The sequence below is a fragment of the Phoxinus phoxinus genome (genome assembly GCF_949152265.1).
Source record: "Phoxinus phoxinus genome assembly, chromosome: 25".
Taxonomy (NCBI): Eukaryota; Metazoa; Chordata; class Actinopteri; order Cypriniformes; family Leuciscidae; genus Phoxinus; species Phoxinus phoxinus.
This window is the reverse complement of record NC_136900.1, coordinates 19901696-19925553: the sequence shown is the minus strand read 5'-3', so window position 1 is coordinate 19925553 and position 23858 is coordinate 19901696. Positions and strand designations below refer to the sequence as shown.

Below are 23858 nucleotides of genomic sequence, written 5' to 3'. Positions count from 1 at the left end.
TGACTACCTGTAAGTGGATGCAATAAACAAACTAACTCTCAATAAATTCCCCCTTGAGAGTTGAATTTTACATCCGACAATGTCTAAATAACCAACCAAACCACTTTTGTGGTTACATAATTGCAGGTAAAGATTAATGAACCTGCTAACATAGTTTGAAAATAAACAAGAACGACAGTTAAATTTGCATTTAATCTTAAAATGCAATCTTTCCTTCAGTATATTCGGGTGTCGCATGATACTAAGCCGGACAGCTTACTGCATCTCATGGTGAAGGAATGGCAGCTAGAGTTGCCCACGCTGCTCATATCAGTTCACGGTGGTCTCCAGAACTTCGACCTGCAACCCAAACTAAAGCAAGTCTTTGGGAAAGGCCTGATCAAGGCTGCCGTGACTACCGGAGCATGGATCTTCACTGGTGGAGTAAGCACTGGTGGGTATTTACCGAATTCAATTCACACAGCTGAAATCATCCAACATTTGGATCCATCTTCAATCTGGTTTTCTTAGGGACATGTGATTTGTTTGACATCAGATGTGATTGAGAGTGTTTCCTTAATCTGTTTTATGTTACTCTCACGATGTAGGAGTAATCCGGCACGTTGGAGATGCTTTGAAGGACCACTCTTCTAAATCCAGATGGAAGGTCTGCGCTATAGGCATCGCTCCATGGGGAATCCTGGAGAGCAAAGAGGATTTAATTGGAAAAGATGTAAGCATGATCTATCGGTATATAATACAAATCATGATGGTGCTCGTAAACTTGTAACTTAAACTGATATTCTGAGGTGTTATGCTATGTCAACTAATAGTAGAAGCTTCATACTTGTCTACTGATATCCACAATGTTTTGTTCCTCTTCAGGTGAACAAACCGTACCAGGCCATCTCCAACCCTCTGAGCAAACTCGCCGTTCTCAACAATAGCCACTCACACTTCATACTATCCGATAATGGCACATGTGGGAAATACGGGGCGGAGGTCAAACTACGCAGGCAGTTGGAGAAACACATTTCACTCCAGAAGATTAACACGCGTAAGTGCAGTAGCATCAGCGAATCTTATCTGCTTTAGGTCTAATGTACCTCTGATCTCCTAAGAGGGTGCATTTGAAAGCTTGCTAAGGGTTTGAATGACACAATATATATCCTGATTATCAGTGATGGTCAGGGACCAATAGAGATATGCTCCATGCCATTACAGGTTTGATCAAGGTTTTGCTGTCTGTGACCTGTGGGTTTCCCTTTGTCATCCTATGCCTGGAGCTTGTGATAAGGCAGGGACAGCAAAGGGAGGCTCAGCTGTCACCACTCACATCGTCCATCGGCTGATCTAGGATCAGACCCGGGAGCAGCAAATTAAAATGATTGTACTCCCCACATTTCCGACTTTTAAATACCACTCCTTTTGTTAATCACAAAAGGGCTTTTTGTTTTTTTATGTGCATGCATTTGGAGTAATTGAAAATAAGATTTAAAAAGCAACACCCAAAAGGCTCAAACATTCAGGCTAATGTTTTGTAATAGTATTATATTGATATGTGCACAATCCCTGTACTAAGAAAATCAAAACATTTAGGTAAGTGAATTGCTTTTTTGCGTGTATGCGTGTTAGGATTGGGCCAGGGTGTACCGGTGGTGTGTCTGATTGTGGAGGGGGGTCCCAATGTCATCTCCATCGTCCTGGAAAGCCTGCGGGAGGAACCGCCTGTGCCTGTAGTGGTTTGTGATGGCAGCGGTCGAGCCTCTGATATTATTTCCTTCGCCCACAAATACTCAGAGATTGAAGGGTGGGTATTAATAATCATTATTACACAGATCTATAGAATACGTTATTTGATTCTGATTTGTCAGTCACAAAATTGATGCATGTAATCAAGATCAGATCCCTTTTGCTTCACCCTGAAAAGGTCCCGATTGGCCTTTAGGGGTTTATGTTCCAATAATGACCAGATACCTGAACATGATCCCTTAAATTTCTATTACAGGCCCATCATTAATAGGAACACTGAGAATCAGTTGCCCAATCTGTTTATTATCAAAACTGTATTTTCAGACTGGTAAACGAGGACGCAAAAGAGCAACTGCTGGTCACCATCCAGAAAACCTTTAACTACAACAAAATGCAGTCAGGGCAGATTCTGTTAATGGTCATTGAATGCATGAAGAAGAGGGAGTTGGTAAGTATTTACAATGGCGTAAGATCATGTAACAAATGTAGACCAACATTAATTAAAACAAAACCACATTAATTTTCTTTCATGATGAAAAAAGATACTCTTATCTTTTTTTAATATGCTCTTAGGTGGTCTCTCAGTCTTGTCAGGTTTTCTGGTTTTAGGTTGTCTTTTCAGCTTGTTCTAGAGAGACCAGTTTGGCCAGGCTGGGAGACCAGCTAGATATTTTGTGCAAACTTTCATCAATAAACATTCCCATTCATTGTTCATTTTGTCATGTGTTTTTATTCATGTGTCTGTCTCATGCATTCATCTACATCTGCTCCCTAGTTGTATTAATCGGGTACATCAAATCAAATCACATCCTCCTTACATGTAAAGTATTTAGCAGACACTCTTATCAGAAGCGAGTAATAATTTTGCTTCACATATGAGACCGTTGTGATTAACAGATGACAAGCATGCAATTTACAGTATCTGGTAGAAAATAAGTGCTTTCTGAGTCCATTAGTTAGAACTGACTTCACAATCACCAGATATTTACCTATACATTCACATACAGGGTGACCCAGTGCACTCTGGGAGCTCGGCTAATGGTAATATTTGTGCCGCTGCAGCTTTAACTGAGGGTAAGTGATGTGTTAAGTATTTAGTAATACTGCCTCAGGACAGGAGATAATCTGTAGCTCTATACATCTGGTCTAGGATCAGTGTAGTGCCACCTGTTCTTGCTTACCAGCTACGCTCATTCACCCTGTTCCTGAACATGAGCAGATGGGGGAGGGAGGGAGGGTGGATCCATTTCTCTCTAATCCACACTGTACATCTCCTGCTTATTACAGTGATATCACATCACGTTGTCTGGCATTAGATAGGCTAATGGCTTCCACAACAGTGTTTTACATAAAATGAGATGCTAATGTATGTTAAGAGCTCAAGTCCATGTACATACATAAAACCTTTGGTTTATATGGATATTAGGGACATAAATGTACAAAAAAAATTCAAGCACAATATTAAAAGTGACTATTGATAGCTTAGCCGATGCTAGTATGAAAACAAGCATGCTAATGTTTCCCCAAATCATTTGTGTAAAAAATGGTTTGCTTAAAACCAGAGATATTTAACATGAACTTGACATTCATTGTCAAAATATTAAGTGTTTAGGTGTTGCAACCCATTTTAGCCATGATATACTAATAGCTATAACTGTAGACCCAACCATAATTTTCTCATTAGCAATGAATGCTAACACTCAGGAGTGTCTTAAAATAAGGCCACTCATCAACGTCAACGTAATTACATTTAATATTACCGCGCATGTGACTGCAGCTCTGAGGCAATTGCATTTTATACCAGACATCTTAAACAAGGAAAGCAGTATTACTTAATTTGAGAGCTATGAAGTTATGCAGAGTTAATACTTAATTCTGATCAAATTAAGCTAAACATTCATCCATGAAAACAGATCTTCCATTCATTTTCATCACCCTAATTCTGAATGAGCTCACATCCTTCCCCAAAATAAAGGTATTAAAAAGTGTCAAGAGTTAGTTTTGCTGCCCCATTTAACTTTTTATGTGTAGATAACAGTCTTTCGAATGGGCGCTGAGGGACAGGATGACATTGAAATGGCTATCCTCACTGCATTACTGAAAGGTATTGTGAGAATGCAGACCTTCTAAAATTTCCCCACAAATTTGGTCCATGGTTAAAAATGAGCTCAAATGTGTTCATTGTAATTCAGGAACAAACGCATCAGCTCCAGATCAACTGAGCTTGGCTCTGGCTTGGAATAGAGTTGACATAGCACGCAACCAAATCTTTGTGTATGGCCACAACCTACCAGTGAGTGAAATATGTGACTTTTCAAAATATACCCAAGAAATAAGACAATAATATTTCCCAGAGACTTTTCTTAAGTTGTAAAATGTGTTTTCGTAGCCGGCGAGTGCCCTTGCTAGCCTCTCCACCAGCACAGCACCATCTCGCGAAAAGCAGAAAGGAGCAACTCAACGTAACAAAGGAAAGGCTAGAGGAAAAAAGGGCAAAGGAGGCAAAGCCAAACCAGAACAACCAGAGGAAACTGACCCCAGAAAGTTAGAACTACTAAACTGGGTAAGAGTGTGGTCCCTCTGCACCATAATTTCCACCATCATTAAAGTATTTTGTATAATATAACCCATTTTTATATGAAGTCTTGCTGGTTTTCATTGTGAACATTAAGTACACAAAACTTGAAATGAAGGATTTGTCAGACTGATTTAATCCAGTATCTCCAGAGTTCTTTAGTCTTTAGCTGCGTCCGAAATCGCACTCTCTTGAGTAGCTACTTATTTTGAATTTGAGTAATTACTTTAGGGCTGCTAAAAAAGTATGTTCTATAGTATCATATGCACACCAGAATCTCGCTGGAAGTAGGAGGTCATCCAGGTACTTTGTTGCCTACTCTTTTATCAGGACTGTGAATTTGGACATACTGCTTTTGTCACATACTGTTTTTCGCCTACTATATTTGGAAAGTATGCAATTAGGACGCAGATTAGGTTACCGATTCATTAAAAGACCCAGATCATAACCAGAGTCATTTGATTGTGAATCAGACTTCACTGTTTGTGCTGTAGGTTTTTGATTCACTAAACAAAAGTGGCTCATAAGAGTCCTTTGTTCATGAATCAAATTACATTCATGCAGCTTGTTTAACAGATATTTTTTTCTTGCCATTATTTTGTCGTACACTATCTGCAGTAATCACTGGTCCTTAAGTGAGACAGGGTTTATAGTCCACCATTACCAAACTAGATAATCTCACATATAGGACATACTTAGCTTTAAGTTTAGTGCTTCAGTGTGTTTAGCTTTTCCTCATGGTGAATTCTTGCTTACTGTCGCCCTCTTCAGGTGAACTCCCTCGAGCAGGCCATGATGGATGCTTTGGTTCTGGACAGAGTGGATTTCGTCAAGCTCCTGATAGAAAACGGTGTAAACATTCACCATTTTCTAACCATCCCTCGATTAGAGGAGTTATACAACACTGTAAGCACCGTAACCATTATCATTTTGGAGCTTATCACAAAGGAAGCACAACACAGGATGAGAGCAATTCATTAATCCACTGAGGGGAAAATGCAAGCCCTGCTGTCATATTTTTTAATATTGCTTATATTATTACTCAATCATACGCAATCTCTTGGCTTGTGTGTGTGTTTTGTTTTTATCAGAAACTTGGTCCTGCCAACACTCTACATATTGTAGTAAGAGATGTCAAAAAGGTAAAGCTATCTGACTGCTTATGTTTTTTGAAGAAAATGTAAAAATATAATATTTTGTGCATGTATTTTCAGCAAACTTAATATGACGAACATCTCAGGAGAAATATATATTTATTTTTTTCAAAGGGGAATCTCCCACCGGATTACCAAATCACATTGATTGACATTGGACTGGTGGTGGAGTACCTGATGGGCGGAGCCTATCGCTGTAACTACACAAGGAAAAACTTCAGAGCTCTTTACAACAATCTTTATGGACTGAAGAGGGTGAGACGTAGAGGTTAATACAATTAGTAAATGTTTCAATCATGTACAAATAGTCTAAATAATTTAATGTCCCTTTATTTGTAGCCTAAAGCCTTGAAGCTGCTTGGAATGGAGGTGCACGTCAAATATTTGACCTTCTTTTAATTATATTCTCTGACAGATCACACAATATCTTTATTAACATAAATATCATGCTCACCACATTAGGATGATGAGCCCAGGTCAAAAGGCAAGAAGAAGCAAAAGAAGAAGAAAGAAGAGGAAGAGGACATTGACGTGGATGACCCAGAGGTCTGTCGCTTCCATTACCCGTTTCATGAGCTGATGGTCTGGGCAGTGCTGATGAAACGGCAGAAGATGTCTCTGTTTCTGTGGCAGAGGGGCGAGGAGGCTATGGCTAAAGCTTTGGTGGCCTGTAAGCTCCTCAAAGCTATGGCTCACGAGTCGTCTCAGAGTGAGATGGTGGATGACATATCTCAAGACCTCGATAACAACTCCAAGTGAGTTAATGCGAAGTCCCTTTCAAGTACACTTCACTTCTATGTTGACAATAGGCATGCAAGTGCAACTGCTAAATGCATGCCAAGTTAAATGCTAAGTGTTATTTTTCCTAAATTGTTTTACAGTGTTACAGTAGATCAAAACAATTGTATTTGTTACTTAAATACTGCAAAATGTTATTTCTACACTGTAAAATTATTCTTCTGGCAATTTTAGGGAGTTTGGAACCTTGGCCTATGAGTTGCTGGATCAGTCCTACAAACATGATGAACAGCTAGCCATGAAACTGTTGACTTACGAGTTAAAGAACTGGAGTAACTCCACCTGTCTGAAGCTGGCAGTGGCTGCCAAGCACAGAGACTTCATAGCCCACACCTGCTGCCAGATGCTCCTCACTGACATGTGGATGGGCAGCCTGAGGATGGGTAAAAACCCAGGACTGAAGGTGAGGCATTTTCTTTGAGACATTTCAAGATAATCTACAGAGTTCCTTATTTAGAAATGTACATATTCATAATCATTTATTTTACTTGTAAATACAACGATCTGTCTTGAAACTCTAGATGGCGCAGGCTAAACTCAATCTGCTTGCAATCACATCATTCTCTATAGGGCACAGCTGATTGGTTCCTGCTTTATCAGCAGCCAATGAGCTCGCTGCTCAACCTTCAAATACTTGGCCAGCTGTAGCAGTATGCTTTCAAAAACCCTCCACCTTCCCCAGCTCCACCTGTATAGATACACTATGGGTAATTCATGTATGCTATATTATACAGGAGCAGCAGCATGTCTTAGTAGCTCACAGCAACTTGTCATGCAGTGGTGGCGTTTCACAAAAACCTAGGGTATGGCATGACTCATTCTGGCCATACAACAACAACATTCCCAAGTTATCATTATATCTAAAAAAAAAATTGGACAAAAGTCCACTATACTAAAATAATGGACAGAGTCCATGGATCATGCACAGACTTAACAACAAAAAGAAATCAATGCAAATTCTGAAACAGCCCTAAGCATACACTGTGTCCTAACCAGACGCGGCACATGAGAAAATGTATATTTTCCATGGTAATCAGAGTTTTTTGTACTAACCAGCCACAACGGAGATTCGCGACAAATCTGTTTTCCAATCAGTTTCTATTTCTTCGCCGCTGTGGCTGGAACAACATACAAATGACCATAATAATCTCAGGTGCTGATTATGTGCTTTATTTAATGTAAAAATAATGTAATGTGAGTTTGAATATCATAGCCTACTGAACGCAACAATTGATAGGCTAATTCACCTCAGATCTTGAAAAAAATTTAAAGGCAACAACAATGTTCAAACTGTCAACTTATAGTGAACAAACACTATGTGTATTATATGATTAAAAAAAAGACTCTTTCAGTCACTCAGTATGTATTTTAATAGTGCTAAAATGGTGTAAGATTTAAGAATTAATAGTGTAGCCTATCCATTTTATTGTGAATGCAGTGAGTGTGCTTACAGAGAAAGCCCGCCCACACACTCTTCTGATTCGCTTTGATTTTTTTATTGATTTTGTCGTGTCTCGGGTCTGTTTAGGACACGGAGAATTCACATAAAAATAAAAGTAAACAAAATGTAAAATAAACATATGCACACCAAAGAATGAAACAAAATAATTATAAGTTTGATATAATATAAAATAGACATTTATCATTGATAGTAACATATTTCTTGTTTGTAATGTGCATTTTGCTTCTGTCAACTCTTCCAGGTGATACTCAACCTCATTTTCCCACCTTTTATCCTGCTGTTGGATTTCCGTCTGGGTGATGACATGTCTCATCAAGTCACTGTGGATAATGAGGACAAGAACACCAAGGATGATAAGTCCAGCCGGGTAAACTGCACCACTCCTTCTATTCAAACAAACCCCTCCTCTATTAGATCAGTGCAGTGAATGGCGTGACACATCCACACATGATAGAAAGCGTAAGGAAAAAATGTAATTAGTTATAGAAAGCATATAGTGTGCAGATACTTTTATAATCTATTACAAACTGAGTCGGGGGGGGGGGGGGGGGGGACGACGACGACTCTAGTTGAGAGGTTAATGCTGCATCAAACGGCTTCTTAATCTTATGTTTGGTCTGGTTAAAACAAATCCTGGATGTTTTAGATTTTAGCAACTGCTGTTTCTATGAATCCTACATTTTGTGAAAACTCCTCATGTATATCTAGGATGCCAACGCAGATGCAGCCTCGAAGAAAGGAGATGAGGAGGAAGGCGATAAGAAAATGAGGCAGATTCCAATTGGGAGAAAAATCTTTGAGTTCTACAATGCCCCTTTCACCAAATTTTGGTTCAATACTGTGAGTAGAATATTAATTCATCCATTTTCCAAACCGCTTGTCCTAAGGTCGCAAGCTTGCCTATACCCAGAACAGATTGAGTAGTATATATTTTTAAATATATTATTTTATGTTGTAAAATAATGATTTTATTTAATGCAATAAAATGAAATGTGTATATTTTTGTTATATTACTAATCAAATAAATACATTTAATCTAAAATGCAAAATTGCCTTGCATTGGGCAGATTTCATACCTTGGCTACCTCATGCTGTACAATTACATAGTACTGGTGAAGATGGAGCGTTGGCCATGTTTACAAGAGTGGATCGTCATTTCATACATCATCACTTTGGGGCTAGAGAAAGTCAGACAGGTAAAGATGTAAATATCTCTCCTTAAATCACCAGCTCTAGAAATCGATGCAATCAAGTTAAACCAACTAAGACCCAATTGTAAAGAATCAGTTTGTAGCCTATTTCTGGTACTCTCTCTTCCAGATCTTGATGTCTGAACCAGGCAAGCTCAAGCAAAAGATAAACGTGTGGATGGAGGAGTACTGGAACATCACAGATATGGTGGCCATCGCGACTTTCTTGTTCGGGGTATTACTTAGGCTACAAAGTGAACCCTACATGGGCTACGGTCGTGTGATCTACTGCGTGGACATTATCTTCTGGTATATCCGCGTGCTGGACATATTCGGGGTCAACAAGTACCTAGGACCTTATGTCATGATGATAGGGAAAATGGTAACGTAATTCATTGTACTAAAGTTATCATACTTTTAGACCTTGTACGCTTGATTATCAACTATATGGACTTTTTGATTTGCAGATGATTGACATGCTGTATTTTGTGGTGATCATGTTGGTGGTCCTGATGAGTTTCGGTGTGGCACGACAGGCCATCCTCCACCCAGATGAGGAGCCAACATGGCGCTTGGCCCGCAACATCTTCTACATGCCTTATTGGATGATTTATGGAGAGGTGTTTGCAGATTCGATAGACCGTAAGACTAGAATTTATAGTAAGATTTTGTTTCCTGCCTCCAGGGTAGATAGATAACAGTCTGATCCTCCATTCTAACACCTCACCAATATCTTCATTACCTCTGTGATCTTGTTGTTTGTTGCAGTTTCCCCTATAACTTCGTCCTTAGTGTCTTTCTTGTTGAGTTATGAACTTGGAGACAGAAAAATGTGTTAGTCAAATTGTTGTTATTTCAGAATGTACACACTGCAGCAGTTTTCTAGTTGATTTTCCTGTCTGTCTCTTGATTGATATTGTGTTTGATTAATTATTGTTGCACACATTGGTTTCCAATTGCACTAACTGACTTGTTCGTCTCTATTTTGCCCTTCTGGAATGGCCTGAAGTTTACGCAATGGAAATAAATCGTAAGCACAACGATGAACATTTGACACAATGACAAACACTGTTTTCATGAAAAATAACACTACTAATGGTATAATGGCATTGGAATTGTTGTGAATCCGAAACAAATTCATCGCTGGTACTATAATGTAACAAGAAAGCTTTTTCTAAACAGCCCCCTGTGGAGATAATTTATATGATGAGGATGGGAAAAAGCTTCCACCCTGCATCCCTGGAGCATGGCTGACTCCAGCCATCATGGCCTGTTATTTGTTAGTGGCCAACATCCTGCTTGTGAACTTGCTCATTGCTGTCTTCAAGTAAGAATGCTACCATTACAATGTTTTGATGACTTGTTTGCATGTAAAAACAAACAGTGTAGGATCATCTTCAACATAAAGAATAAGTTGTGACTATTGGTCTTTACCAAAATGTCTTGATTGGTGTATCTTTAGTAACAGTTCAATGGTTTTGATTTGCTAGTTGTTATGTGTTTCCTCCCAATAAAGCAACACGTTCTTTGAGGTTAAGTCCATCTCCAACCAGGTGTGGAAATTTCAGAGATATCAGCTCATCATGACCTTCCATGACAGGCCTGTGCTACCTCCACCACTCATTATATTTAGCCACCTCTACATCCTATTCCGCAAACTCTGCTGTCGCTGTAGCAAGAAAAAGGAGGGAGAACTGGATGAGAAGGATAAAGGATTAAGTGAGTTTCATAAAATAATTAGACCAAATTATAAAGGATCAAGATGCAGGTGGTCAAACTGAACATTGTTTGTATTCTCTGTTTTCGTCATAAAGAGCTTATTCTTACCCCGGAAGAGCTGAAGATGCTGTATGAGTTTGAGGAGCAATGTGTGGAGGAATATTTCAGGGAGAGAGAAGACGAGCAACTGTCTTCAAATGATGAGCGTATCAGGGTTACAAATGAAAGGTAACTGAAATACACTTATACAGGTAAACTTCTTAAATACCCTTTTTTACAAACTTCTTTTTTATGTGATCATCACATTAACATACTCTTCTTGTTCCTGCACAGGGTAGAGAACATGTCCATGCGCCTTGAGGAGGTGAATGAGAGGGAGAACACAATGAAGGCCTCCCTTCAGACAGTGGACCTTCGTTTGGCCCAACTGGAAGACATTAATGGCCGAATGGTGAATGCCTTGGAAAGACTGGTGGGAATCGACCACTCTGAATTGACCCGGACACGGTCAACGGCCTCCTCTATTTGTGACCCTTCTCTTCAACGTCACAGTAGCATCAACAGTGCTGATGGGTACAGCCTCTACCGCTATTACCTGGGTGTTGATGAACGTCCACCCGAGGAAAAAGAGGCAGATCAGAGTAAAACAATAAGCCCTACAAACCTCAACACAAAGGAATATGGCCAGAACCTAGAGGTAGATGTTCCAGGGACAAGAAGACGCCTTGGCTCATGTGTGGACATCCGAATCTTCCCTTGTGATAAGGGTGTTGAGGTTGATGGAACAAAGCCGGAATCGCCACAATCTTCAGTTCATGACAACCAGACTTCTTTGGATAGTGCCACACAGAAAGAAGTCTTGATGACCGAAAGAGTGAAACTTCAGGCGACTACATCCTACCCTCTAGAAAAGGTGAAAGCTTTCAAATACTATCCCACAGAAATACAAAGCACATCCCCGTCCACTGTGCGAAAGTATAGGAGCACAATCTCATTTGATCAAGCAAGTGAAAGGGAAACAAATCAAGAAGGGGAAGGAATGGATGCGTCTCCAGCTACAAGACGTTGGAGTGCTGGTTATGAGTATAAGGTACACCCTAGTCTTTTTGGTCAGATGCCAAAGGTATCAATGGTAAGACCCTTGGTAGACCAGATTGACAAGTTTAGCGACAGTTTCAAGGTAGATCAACATTCTGACCACCCTGAGCAACAGAGGCTGAGCGTTTCTACTATAGACAGTAAAGAGGAGACGGGAATGCAAGAAGGAGAGAAGACACTGGACAGTTCGGATGGACCAACGAATCAAGAAAGAGTTCACCTGATAATAGAAGATGGGATGACAAAGGGTGGAGAGATAAATTCAACAGGGGCGACTGGTATAGAGCCATTGCTGGATGTAGATCAGGTAAACCAGGAAGAAAGAAGTGACGAAGTGGACAAACGCCTGCAAGATACTCAGCAGAAGATGGAAAAGGATCCAGATGATCCTGAAGGAAGTCTGGGAAAGGAAAAAAGTTCAGAGAAGGAAGATGGAGAGCAAACAGAGGAGAAAACTGCAGGTGCCGTTTCCAGTGATTCTGAAGTCCAAGTTGATGGTAGCCACCTGCCTCTGCCAGATGACACAATGTTCCTCCCTGGAAGATCCAAGAGCTGGTCCACAAAACCTTGCAAGTCCTTAGGAAGCAGTTTGAAAAGAGCCCATGAATCAAGCAGTGAAAGAGACCTTTCTGGAGCCTGTGGAGACTCTCCTGATGATCCAGGGAAACCAGCACAGAAGACAACAGACGATGTACCTTCAAACGAGCCGTAGCCATACACAAAGGGGACACTCTTGAAGGAGTCCAATGATAAGATACATTCCTCAGATAAGAACGATGCACACATTCAATTCCTTATATATGCACCTGTAACACTAGATACTTACATTAGCAGTATGTACTCAGGTGTCATAATCAAGTTAATTGAGTAGCAAATCTCTGAAACCATATCATCAACTGTTCATTAATTGTGTGCTTGCACTAAAAGTATTTTCATCATTATATATATTTAAGGTACAAAATACATTATATTACAGTATGTAACCTTGCTCACTGTTCTGGTCTTCATCATGCCATTTATGTGTTAGGGTTTAGATGTTTTGGATTGGTAAACAGTATACAGAATAATGAAAATTAGTGTAAGGCTATGCAAACTGAACTAGTCAAAAGTCAAAATGAGTCTACCTCAATGCAAAATGTTTGAAGTTAGCAGGTTGTGTGTGAGCTGCATTCTGTTTATTGTTGTGATAAGACTGTCTAATAGCACCATCTACTGTTCTGTATGATGTATTGCTGACAAAAAAAGAAGATGAAAGTACTGTACAGCCGTGGAAAAAATAAGCTGAAAAGTATAAAGATATGTTTATACAGTATTTACTTTGGTTATATGTAGTATAAAAATCTACAATTAATAAAACCACACTTCAAATTCTTGTTCACATTTTCTTTGTTAAGGTTTTAACATGTTTAAATGAGCATATTAGCTTTTCAGGTAACTAGTTGCGTTATATGTCTCTTTAAAAAGATCGGTCATACAGTCACAAATATGAAAGAAAATACATGCATAACAATGGTCCCATCTGAATATCAGTGGTCATGATATATATGCTACATTTGTCAAAGTGAAATGATAATCATCAAAACATTCTTTCAAAATACTACGGCAGTATCTGTCCAACTCCGATAAATGGACACAGATCCAAGGCTTTAAGGTCCCTAATATCAGCACAAGTAGTCGGAAGTAATTCCCAAATAGGGACATTTTATTGCTGTAATCTGTATACTTCTTCTGACACAGCCTTTAGTGCAGTTTCAATAGGAGACCTAAATGTCTCACACATTTGAAACATAAGTGCTGATCTAACCAGTTGAATTCACCCTGGATCCTTCGACTAAAACAACTTACACACATTGACAGTCAAGCATGAATATCACATAATGCCACTTTTTGGCAACTCTGTTTCTTTTAAGAGCCTATGGTGAAAAAAAAAATGTAAACCATAAATAAAAGTTGTTTGTACAGTATTAATATATCATGCATTGGACATTTTCAAAAAAAAAAAAATGAAAAAGAGCTAAAAATGTGAGAAATATCAAATTGAAATACAAAAAAAGCTCAGTTTCCATTAATGGATTTACATAAACATGCATCAGTAACTTTCTTTTTTATCATGTTACAAAACATTATACTATAGCATTGACACAAGGACCCTAGCATTTTTAAATGCTAATTTAATCGTTAATGATCATCAAAATGTCACATCATTTTCACAAATCAGTGCTGGACTGAATTTGAAACCCTATGCTTATAGCCCTAAAGCTAAGGATCTACAACACAGGCACACTTTTTCTTATTCCCTTAATACTGATGGTTCTCAGGTTTGACTGGCTGTGTCAGACACTCACTTCCAATTCCTGATTGTGCCAAGTAAGACGTGTTCCCTTTGATACCCTATTCCTTTACCCATCATGCCCTGCAGCCGTCATGTTCTATCTTTGCAACCTTCCAGCAAGTGGATTGATGTCCGTCTGTGCTATACATGGACATGTGCCTGTGAAGAGCTCATTGAAAACACATGTAAAGTGCTTTTAACCCACTAGTGTTCCAAAAATGGCATTTTTACAGATCTTCTCTATTACATTTTTTTTGAACCAGTGCAAGAACAGTGTATATGCAGTATAAAAGACACTCAGGAACATATTACAACAAAACAGACTTCATAAATATTGTACGCGATACATTTAAGCCTTCAGCAGCAAATGTGTTAAGCCAGCCAGTGCTGTGTCTATATAGAATATTTTACAAAAACTTATCAAAGCCAAACCATTCATATTTGATCCATTATCTTTTGACACAATCATCACGATTATCACCACACAACAAAGGAGACGTTTCCTATTGTGACTCTAGCACAGAGCGAACCATGTAAATCTCTGAAAACGGCATCATTCCTCTGTACCCTCTTGAATTGAAGGGCTTGGAAACACGAACCTTCTTGAGCCTGATGGTCCAGCTCTTTTGCAGGGGCTCGTGTGATATGTTATACCAGCTGAGCTGCCGCAGAGACACAGCAAGTGAACGTATTCCACGCGCTGCAAATGAGTTACAGCAGAGCACACTTAAAGATGCTGTGCTTTTTGGTGCGCTTCTCTGAAATCTTCACCGGCCCCCCGCCATCTGCTTGACCGCCATCATTCTAGTCAACAGAAAGACAGACACATTTGAATTTTGCTTTGTAAAACCTATAAAAAAGAAATTAAGTTAATAATATCAGGGTTGTATCAGTTAAAACAAGTAATCCTGAGACTTTTTGTACTTAATTGCTGAACTGATATCAAACTATGTAGTAATAAAATAATGGGCCTGTTTTTTTAACCATGATGTTGTATGATTCATTGTAACAGTTATGCATGTTTAAAATGATTTAAAGTCCCTCTGTAGTCAATCATTTGATCCCTTTAAACTCATCTTTGATCACCAAAATGACATATTTAAGCATTTTTGTCCTAGAAAAAAATCTTCATGGCTTAAAATAGCTTGAATGCAACTCTATACCCTTGCCTCATTTCGTATACACGGTTCTATGAATATGCAAATGTGTTAGTACTAACTTGACAAAGATTAATGAATGCTTTAAAAATATATTGTCAGTTCATGTTAGCTAATGCATTAACTAATGTTAAAGGATTAGTTCACTTTTTAAAAAACTTTTGTTGATAATTTACTCACTCACCCCCATGTCATCCAAGATGTCCATGTCTTTCTTTCTTCAGTCGAAAAGAAATTAAGGTTTTTGATGAAAACATTTCTCCATATAATGGACGTCAATGGGCCCCAAACGGTTCAAGGTCCAAATGACAGTTTCAGTGCAGCTTCAAAGGGCTTTAAACGATACCAGACGATGAATAAGGGTCTTATCTAGTGAAACGTTCGCTCATTTCAAAAATAAATAAATTTTATAAGCACAAATGCTCGCCTTGCTTTGTTCTGTGATGCACATTCGGGACGTCACGTATTACAAAATTACGTTGAAAAGGTCATGCTTCTATGAAAAATACAAAATTTCTGTCCTGACGAAAATTTTCTTTTAGGCTTTTTAATATTACAACACCCAGGATACGCACACGACAGACATTTTAATATGTGTATATGTTCCTCCTTCCGCACATTTGTAAACACTGACTCGGTACGTCAAGCGTGACCTTTTCAACGTAATTGCGTATTACGTGACGTCACGAACGCGCATCACAGAACAGAGCAAGGCGAGCGTTTGTGCTTATAAAACTTAATTTATTTTTGAAATGAGCGAACGTTTCGCTAGATAAGACCCTTATTCGTCGTCTGGTATCGTTTAAAGCCCTTCGAAGCTGCACTGACACTGTCATTTGGACCTTGAACCGTTTGGTCGCCAGTGAAGTCCATTATGTGGTGAAATGTTTTCATCAAAAACCTTAATTTCTTTTCGACTGAAGAAAGAAAGACATGGACATCTTGGATGACATGGGGGTGAGTAAATTATCAGCAAAAGTTTTTTAAAAGTGAACTAATCCTTTAACAACTGACTGAGACCTTATTGGAAAGTGTTACCGTTTTTTTACCCTCAGTAGTGATTGTTTTAAAACGATTCATAGTAAGAAGGATTGATGTTTACAATTATATATATAAAATAAAAAAAAATTTATAACTATAAGACAATTAATCATAAATGATATCCAGTCTAATGCATTTGTATTTTGTCTTTGTTTTGGAAGATTTACAAAAAACACACCATTTTTCTGTTAAGTCGAGCCATAATGTCTCTGCCAAGGGTGAAAAAGGCCTCTTCGACATTCACACTGGTTTTTGCACTTGTTTCCAAAAACTTGATCCCGTAATCAATTGCCAGCTGGAAAAAAAACAACAGTTATTAACAAATATCGACACGCAAACTAGCTCTACTACAATAATGACATTTTAAAAATACAATATATTTTTTACAATGAATTTTAAATGATTTATTTTATACATCTATTTGTGTGAAATACTGTAAAAGCGTATAGAGAGATCTCACTTTCTCTCCTCTCTCTTTGGACACCTGTCTCCTGTCGTTCATGTCACATTTGTTTCCGAGGATCATCTTCTCTACGTCAGATGATGCATGCTGAAATCAGAGATTGAGAAGTTCAGCAGTCAAAAGAAATGTAATTCTCCAACAAATATATCAAATCCTTGAAAAAATTATATTTGATATGAATTTACAGCGTTGGTAACAAGCCTATTATTCAATGGCCTCCAGTTAATTAGACAAGCAGTGTACCAACCAATAATAAATATGGATCGGATATGTTTTATAATGTAAATCATTTTACTTTATCAATTGAACATATGTAATGTCAGTAACCTCCTCAATGTTGCGGATCCAGTTTTTAATGTTCTCAAATGACTTTTCGCTGGTGATGTCATATACCAACATAATGCCCTGAAAACAAAGCCAGCAGAAATATGAAACATCCATCTTCAGCAATGAAAACTTAGTCATATATATGTGTGCACTGCAAATATATTCTTGTTCAGTATTTTTGTCTTGTTTTCCAGTACTCATTCAAATCAAGATACATTTAATTAAATGGCAAAATGACTTTAGATATTAAGGTTGTGTTCACACTTGGCAGGTTTGGTTTGATTAAAATGAACTCTGGTGCGATTGCTCTAGTGCGGTTCATTTGAAGAACTCTTAGCTGGTAAAAATACAGTATATCATCATATGTGCACTCATACAACGAGCACGTTTAGCCCAGCACACAGCATTGTTTTAGATGTTCGTAAGTTCTGTCGCAAAATATACGTAAGAAAATACCTTTTTTTGTACAGTGCCTTTCATGAATTTGGTTGCCCATAAAATCTCTAATATTAATGTTAAACGTATTTGGCTTGCTGTTCGCAGAGCATACCCCCCAGTGGGACTACTAATGCCCGGAAGATGAGTCTGGTAGCAAGATGCCTAAATTATATTGGTGGAGTTAGGGAGGTGGAGGGATGCCAAAACAGCTGATGCCGGACTTATAGTTGTCAAAAGTACCAACTTCGGTACCATATGTTCACGCGCTCAACATATGTCTGTGATTGGCCCAATCACAGACATATATGTTGAGCGTGTGAACACAATGGCCAATCAGAGGTGTTTAAGAATCAATTCAACAGCGCTCAAAATGCTAAGGGAAATTGTAGTACCGTCACATTTTTTAAATTTCAGTACTGACTTGATACCGAAGTCGGTACTTTTGACAACACTAGCCCGGACCAAGGTGAGTGGCTGCTTATATGCTCCGGCAGATCATTAAAAGATTATATGGATTCACTCCTCCTGAAATTACGTTTAGGAAATTCACTTGGGATCGGTGTTAAAAATGACAGTGTGAATGCTAAGCGAACCAGGACTACATGTCTCGTTTTCTTAGGGGAGCGCACATGTTTTCACACTGGGCACGTTCGAAAGCACCCTTTGCTACGTTCACACTGTCAGTCCAAATCCGATTATTTGTGTATCCGATTGGAATATGATCTAAAATTATTGATTTCAATCGGTACACATTGTGTATCACAACTGTTCAGGTCGGATTTGTGTGTCCATGCATCTCTTTCGTTTTCCGGGATATATGCATTGGTTTCTATGGCAATGACTTGCGTTAGTAGGCATACGCCAAAAACAAAAACAACCGCAACATGGAGGGTTTTGCAATGCAGATGCTGCCTTCTTTACAACATGACTATGTAGCCGCTGCACTGGAGTACTTCCTCTTATGAGGCAGCGGATTTGTGCGGATTTATTCCATGCTGTCGTCTCTGCCGGTTTCAAAACATGTCTCCATTTTTATTGTCATTTTCTGCTTTTCTGGCACTTTCGGCAGTCTGACCTGTTTACATTTTACGAGGTGTGAAAAAAAGTCACATAAACCACACGAAATCCGATCAGAGCGGTCAGACTGAAAAAGATTTCCAGGAATGAAATTTTAATAGGACTTCAAACCAAATATGAATGTAGCTTGAAACGGATTTGTAAAAATGTCATGTGACTTGTCGTTCACATTTGCTATCAGATTTGCACAAAAATCAGATTTTGAGTGACAGTCGGAACAAGGCTTTAATCCGGACCAAAAGAACCAAGAGAACCGAACTACACGTGTGAACACACCCTTGTCTTGTATACTAAAAACTAGATCAAAATCTGGTTTATACTTAATTATACTTATATATATAATATAACTCTAAAATATTTTAAGTAACTTCTAAAGTAAATGTATCTTGATTTTAAGAAATTTAGATATTTGTACTGGAAATCAAGACAAATGTAGTGAGTAAGAGAGTGTAGTTTGCAGTGTAGTACCCAGTAGTGTCTTACCATAGCGCCTCTGTAATACGCTGTGGTGATCGTCCTAAATCTTTCCTGCCCTGCAGTGTCCCTGTAAAACAGCCAGACAGTCACACGCAAATACGCATCCTCACCTAGTTCCTTTCGTCTTTTGTCACCTCGCTCAACCTCGACACTTTACATTGGTTTGCGGTGAATCCCACCCCGTTCTTTCCAAAATTTTTATATAAACATCCTGTAGAATGTGCAGATAGAAGGCACGGATGTCCATGACACTATTGTCTGCACGTCTCATCCTTCATTAAAGCTGGACAGGGTGTGTGAGCATTATGAGCCACAGTGTGTGATGTCATTTCCTTCTTACTTATCAAGTACACTCATAATATCAGCACTTGAGGATCCCAAAAACCTTCGTATTAGTGCCTAGATATTAACTAGCATATTGCTAGCACATGAATTGGTTTCTTTAACTGTTTTCTATTTTGTTATGACATATTTCCAGTTTTAGAAAAAAAAGAAGTTAAAGGCTTATTCAGTTTTAGAGCAGAAAAAGTGCAAATGTATGAGTGTTAGTGAAACCAAAAATAACAAACCATGATTAGCTACTTGCTATTGGTAATCATAGGCAAGTTACATAGTTGTAATAAAAAAAGTACACTTCATTGTATTGAATGTGCACTTGTAGTGTTCTTCAAATCTTAAAAGTGTGTTTTTAAAAGACAGTACTTGCAGATAATATAATATTATTAAATAAAAGGCCGCTTAAGTGTACTTAACACACTTATTTACTGTACACTTTTCGAAAAGTGCACTTTGTAATAATGTTGCATTCAAAGTGTTACTTTAAAGTAAATTTTAAATCATTTTGATGTGTTGCCTAACATGCTAAAGCACACATATATTTTAAATGTACTAAATTGCAACTACATATGTATAATTACAAATAGTTTCAATAGAAATTACATTAACGTTTATTTTAGTACATTCAGCAGTACACTTTAACCATATTTCAAAGACAACAGGAGTAATTATGAAATTACATATAAAGATGGACTTAAGTGGGCCAAATAAGCAGTCTTAAGTTTAACTAATTGCATTTAATAAAAAACTATATAATACAATTCATTTAATTCCAAATGACATGCAGTTAAGTGTCAAAAAACATATTCAGTTCGCACTTAAGTATATATATTTTTTGTAATAAGTACTAATTTTAAAAGTATGCTAAAGTGTACTCATATTTTCACAAGTGCATTGTCAGAGAGCATTTTATTGGACAGAAAATGTGAATATTTGTGTGCAAGATGAATAAAATTATGGCTTTTTAGCATAATAGCCTCAAAGCTAACTGGTATATTTAAAAGCAAAAAAAAACTCAAATTAAGTGTAGATATCTGTTCCCTATATTCAAAAGTCTGTTTAGGGTGTGAGTATCTCTTTAAACAAACCAATAGTTTACACAGCTTTAAATATCTCTAAAGACGAAGTGTAAATGATGACATAACAGGATATATAAAACACAACTTGGCACTGCATATTAATGACAAACAAATGGCTCACCATATCTGCAGCTTGATTTTCTTGCCGTTCAGCTCGATAGTTCTGATTTTGAAATCAATTCCTGGCAACAGAGAAAAAGAGAAACAATGTCAGACCTTCAGTGACTGGCACCACATGGAATCAATGGTACAATCAATGTTACATAGCATGGTGAAGATATAATGAGCTATTTCCAGTTCCTGGGGTTAAACTGCTCCTCTTGCCTTTATTTTGTCCTGCTGGTTAGTGGAAAATTGCTTGTTGCTTGTATCAAACCTAACATTTTCTCTGTAAATCTGATATCTTAAACCTGTTGACGTTGTAGAAAGATGGCTTCCATTCAAGAAATAAATCAAGATTTATAAGCTTATTTATGAAACAAATTCAATAGAAATTCAAAAAGATGCCAATATAACTCAATATAACCACCGTAGTCAAACGGGAGGCTTTGTGATGTTACAATGCTACAACAATATAGTAGTTCAAGATCTGGGCTGGTAACTAAGAGGTTTATACTAAAGAACAGTTCTTGTTTTACGCATTAAAACTCATTAAATTTAGGTTGATTTCTTTGACAATAAGATCTTTATCCATTTTGGCATACAAATAGCCTACATTTATCTTGTTAGATATGTACACTGGAAAACAAGACCATAATACTGACTAAAGGCCCATTCACCTTAAAAACTATTTCTATGAAGCTAAATATAACAATTTCCGTCGACACCAAAGCACAATATCGTTCTGTTTATTATAAGCACACGCTGCAGTTTTGTCATCTGCCGCTTTAAATGCTCGAGCTCTTTCGGGATGGATTCTGATTGGCTGTCAATGTGGATTCTTGGAAAAGAATCGCGAAAGTGATTCCAACAATATCGTGGCGTTATTGTTGTAGCTCTGGTGTGGACTCTGCTTTTCTTTTAAATAAAACAATTTAAAAAACTATATTGTTATCATTACCATTACAGTTATCGTCCTTGGTGTGTGAACGGTCCTTAAGAAAGTAGTTTTTTTTTTTTTTTTTTCGTTTAGAGACCAGAATATCATATTTTGAGACTTGGGTGTTGCTTTACACCCAGAACACCCAAACACCATTTAAACATTTTGTAGTTCATTGGAATTTCAGTCAATGAAAGTTTGTATATTGCATCTACATCCAGTAATTTACCAGATGATACTACAGGTAAAATAAGGGACATGACAAGCAATTTATCAAGCAATCTAGTTAAGCAATATCACAACAAGAGAGAGAGAGAGAGAGAGAGAGAGAGAGAGAGAGAGAGAGAGAGAGAGAGAGAGAGAGAGAGAGAGAGAGAGAGAGAGAGAGAGAGAGAGAGAGAGAGAGAGACAGGAAGTGGAGGTGGACAGCTCAGAGAAGTGTGGGGAAGTATGCAGAGTGGCCACAACTGGGGTCATGGACGTCCTGGCACAAGAAAGCAGATGCCAGTCAAATGCTCCACTGCATTGGCGGAAGAATGCTGAGATGGGCTGAGTGAATATCACGAGAACATGATGGGGATTTAAACAGTACAGCTCTCTGTTCACGGTCAAGTCTATGACCCCACACAAAGGAACCATACTTTTCCCAGCACTCCGTCCTGACGTTGTCATCAAAATATTGTTTATGCAGAGTGGTCGTGATGATTTCTAACATCTTTTTTTTTAAAAGCTACTTTTTTTTCAGGGAAATTGCTGTTTTGACTCAGAGAATGTGCTGGTTTTGCAGATAAATGGTTATTTAAATACAAATGAAGTCTGAAAGAAAGTCGAGGCTCAGAGACCCCATTGCAAGACAGCATCGCAAACAAAGGCAGAGGGGGGCGGTGACGTTTTAATCAGATGGAAAAACTGACAAAGGAAATGACTAAACTCTCTGTGCAGGCAGACGAAAGACTTTCACACACACAATGCCAAAAGTATTTTGTCTAAAAAATCCTTAAGGCAAGATAAATGTGCATGAGAAGTTAAATTGTATGAGAAATAAACACCTGTTTTTTTGTTTTTTTTTCGTATTTTAATCGTATATGTAACTAAATGTTATGAGGTTTATGCTGACAGGGAAAAACAATTATAGAAAATCTATTTGAGAAAAGCTGATAAGGTCATTTAAGCATTTGCAATGCAAATGTCGCACTTACACATCCTGTACGCATATGAATATTATTTTACAGCATCTTAGGTTTTCTGCATCAAGAGGAAGTATGTTCCTTGTTGTCATCATATGGGAAACAGCATATGGTCATGGGTTTTAAACCTGAACAGTGAACACTACAGCAAAACATCAAACAGCAACTTACTAAGTGGCTTGAATCCATTAGCATGAACACAAAATAAATATACAACTCAATAATACAGTTTGTTTTTCTCTTGCGTAGACTCCTGTGTGAACTTGTAAGGCCATTAGTGAGCAGGGTTTGACAGGTTAAAAGTAGATACAGCCGTGGTCAGCAAAATATGACTCTCACACCTTCACCGACAGCATTGTTTCCAGAGTATCTCTGTGGATCTGTATCCATTCTATCCATCTACCTATCTATCTATTTATTCATCTATCTATCTTATTTACCTATATTTTATTAGTTAATACTAGTTTTTAAGATTAATACTGATTTGTATAGAAATAAAAACACATAATACATAAAATGATATAAAATATTAAAATAAAAAACATATATATATATATATATATATATATATATATATATATATATATATTAAACAAAACATTATGAGAAATATATATTTTAAATTGTCTACATTATAAGCTATGTAATCAAAGGCCTATGCATGTCTAAATAAATCTAGATGTTTTTTTAAAAACATAATCATAATTAACTGAAAAAAACACATGTGGTTTTCAAACCTACTTTATAAATGCAAATGAAACTATAAACTTGATTATTACAGTTGTACTGTATCTGAACACTATTGTCCTGCATATAACGGGACACCGTCCAATACCTTCTACCCAGATCACCGGTGAACTGACCGATTGTGGAGATGAAGGTGGTGTTAAACGCGTCCTCGCTGAATCTGAACAGCAGACATGTCTTTCCCACTCCGCTGTCTCCAATTAGCAAGAGTTTGAAAAGGTAATCGTAAGTCTTCGCCATTTACCAAGCCAGTATTTCCTTAATGAATGACAGTGCACAGTTTCCCTTGTTCATGGCATTGACACAAAAAATCATACGGTCTCGAGCGAGGGCGGGGCCTCGTTGAGTGACGTCAGCGCGACGGCACGTACGTGATTGGTCAATGTAGTTTCTAGGAGGACAGTTTTTTCCTTTTAGGAGGACAGTGACGC

General features: G+C 37.9%; 2 protein-coding genes across 5 annotated transcripts in view; one reads left to right on the top strand and one right to left on the bottom strand.

Annotated features, from left to right (window-relative positions):
• The window catches only part of trpm1b (transient receptor potential cation channel, subfamily M, member 1b), a 22231-nt gene extending 9140 nt beyond the window's left edge, over positions 1-13091 (top strand). For 2 of the 4 annotated variants that reach the window (XM_079603389.1, XM_079603390.1), the window contains exons 4-26: positions 220-433; positions 588-712; positions 865-1036; positions 1615-1789; positions 2056-2179; positions 3763-3835; positions 3924-4024; positions 4121-4294; positions 5078-5212; positions 5398-5448; positions 5575-5715; positions 5800-5829; positions 5923-6215; positions 6433-6661; positions 7962-8087; positions 8429-8560; positions 8788-8916; positions 9041-9292; positions 9378-9570; positions 10093-10237; positions 10427-10629; positions 10725-10857; positions 10963-13091. In XM_079603389.1, the coding sequence (XP_079459515.1) occupies positions 220-433; positions 588-712; positions 865-1036; positions 1615-1789; positions 2056-2179; positions 3763-3835; positions 3924-4024; positions 4121-4294; positions 5078-5212; positions 5398-5448; positions 5575-5715; positions 5800-5829; positions 5923-6215; positions 6433-6661; positions 7962-8087; positions 8429-8560; positions 8788-8916; positions 9041-9292; positions 9378-9570; positions 10093-10237; positions 10427-10629; positions 10725-10857; positions 10963-12439 (4827 nt within the window). In that variant the 3' untranslated portion in view covers positions 12440-13091. Of the gene's footprint in view, positions 1-219; positions 434-587; positions 713-864; positions 1037-1614; positions 1790-2055; positions 2445-3762; positions 3836-3923; positions 4025-4120; positions 4295-5077; positions 5213-5397; positions 5449-5574; positions 5716-5799; positions 5830-5922; positions 6216-6432; positions 6662-7961; positions 8088-8428; positions 8561-8787; positions 8917-9040; positions 9293-9377; positions 9571-9919; positions 9941-10092; positions 10238-10426; positions 10630-10724; positions 10858-10962 lie in introns of those variants that run through there. The other 2 variants (XM_079603388.1, XM_079603391.1) reach the window with 2 other exon arrangements.
• Positions 13032-23858, bottom strand: LOC306993536 (ras-related protein Rab-8B). The gene is made up of 7 exons (XM_079603392.1): positions 23544-23858; positions 20576-20636; positions 19046-19106; positions 17048-17125; positions 16718-16807; positions 16436-16552; positions 13032-14863 (listed from the first exon to the last, which is right to left on the bottom strand). Exons 1-7 carry the CDS (start codon positions 23665-23667, stop codon positions 14771-14773), a joined length of 624 nt encoding a protein of 207 aa, XP_079459518.1. The 5' UTR covers positions 23668-23858; the 3' UTR covers positions 13032-14770.

Bases quoted from the DNA above. Each gene is read 5' to 3' on its own strand.
- LOC306993536 (XM_079603392.1), bottom strand. From the start codon at position 23,667: ATGGCGAAGACTTACGATTACCTTTTCAAACTCTTGCTAATTGGAGAC. The intron at 16,808-17,047 runs GTTACTGACATT...CTCTGATTTCAG, and splicing joins GGATCCGCAACATTGAGGAG to CATGCATCATCTGACGTAGA. The intron at 16,553-16,717 runs GTGAGATCTCTC...TTTTTTTTCCAG, and splicing joins CCAAAGAGAGAGGAGAGAAA to CTGGCAATTGATTACGGGAT.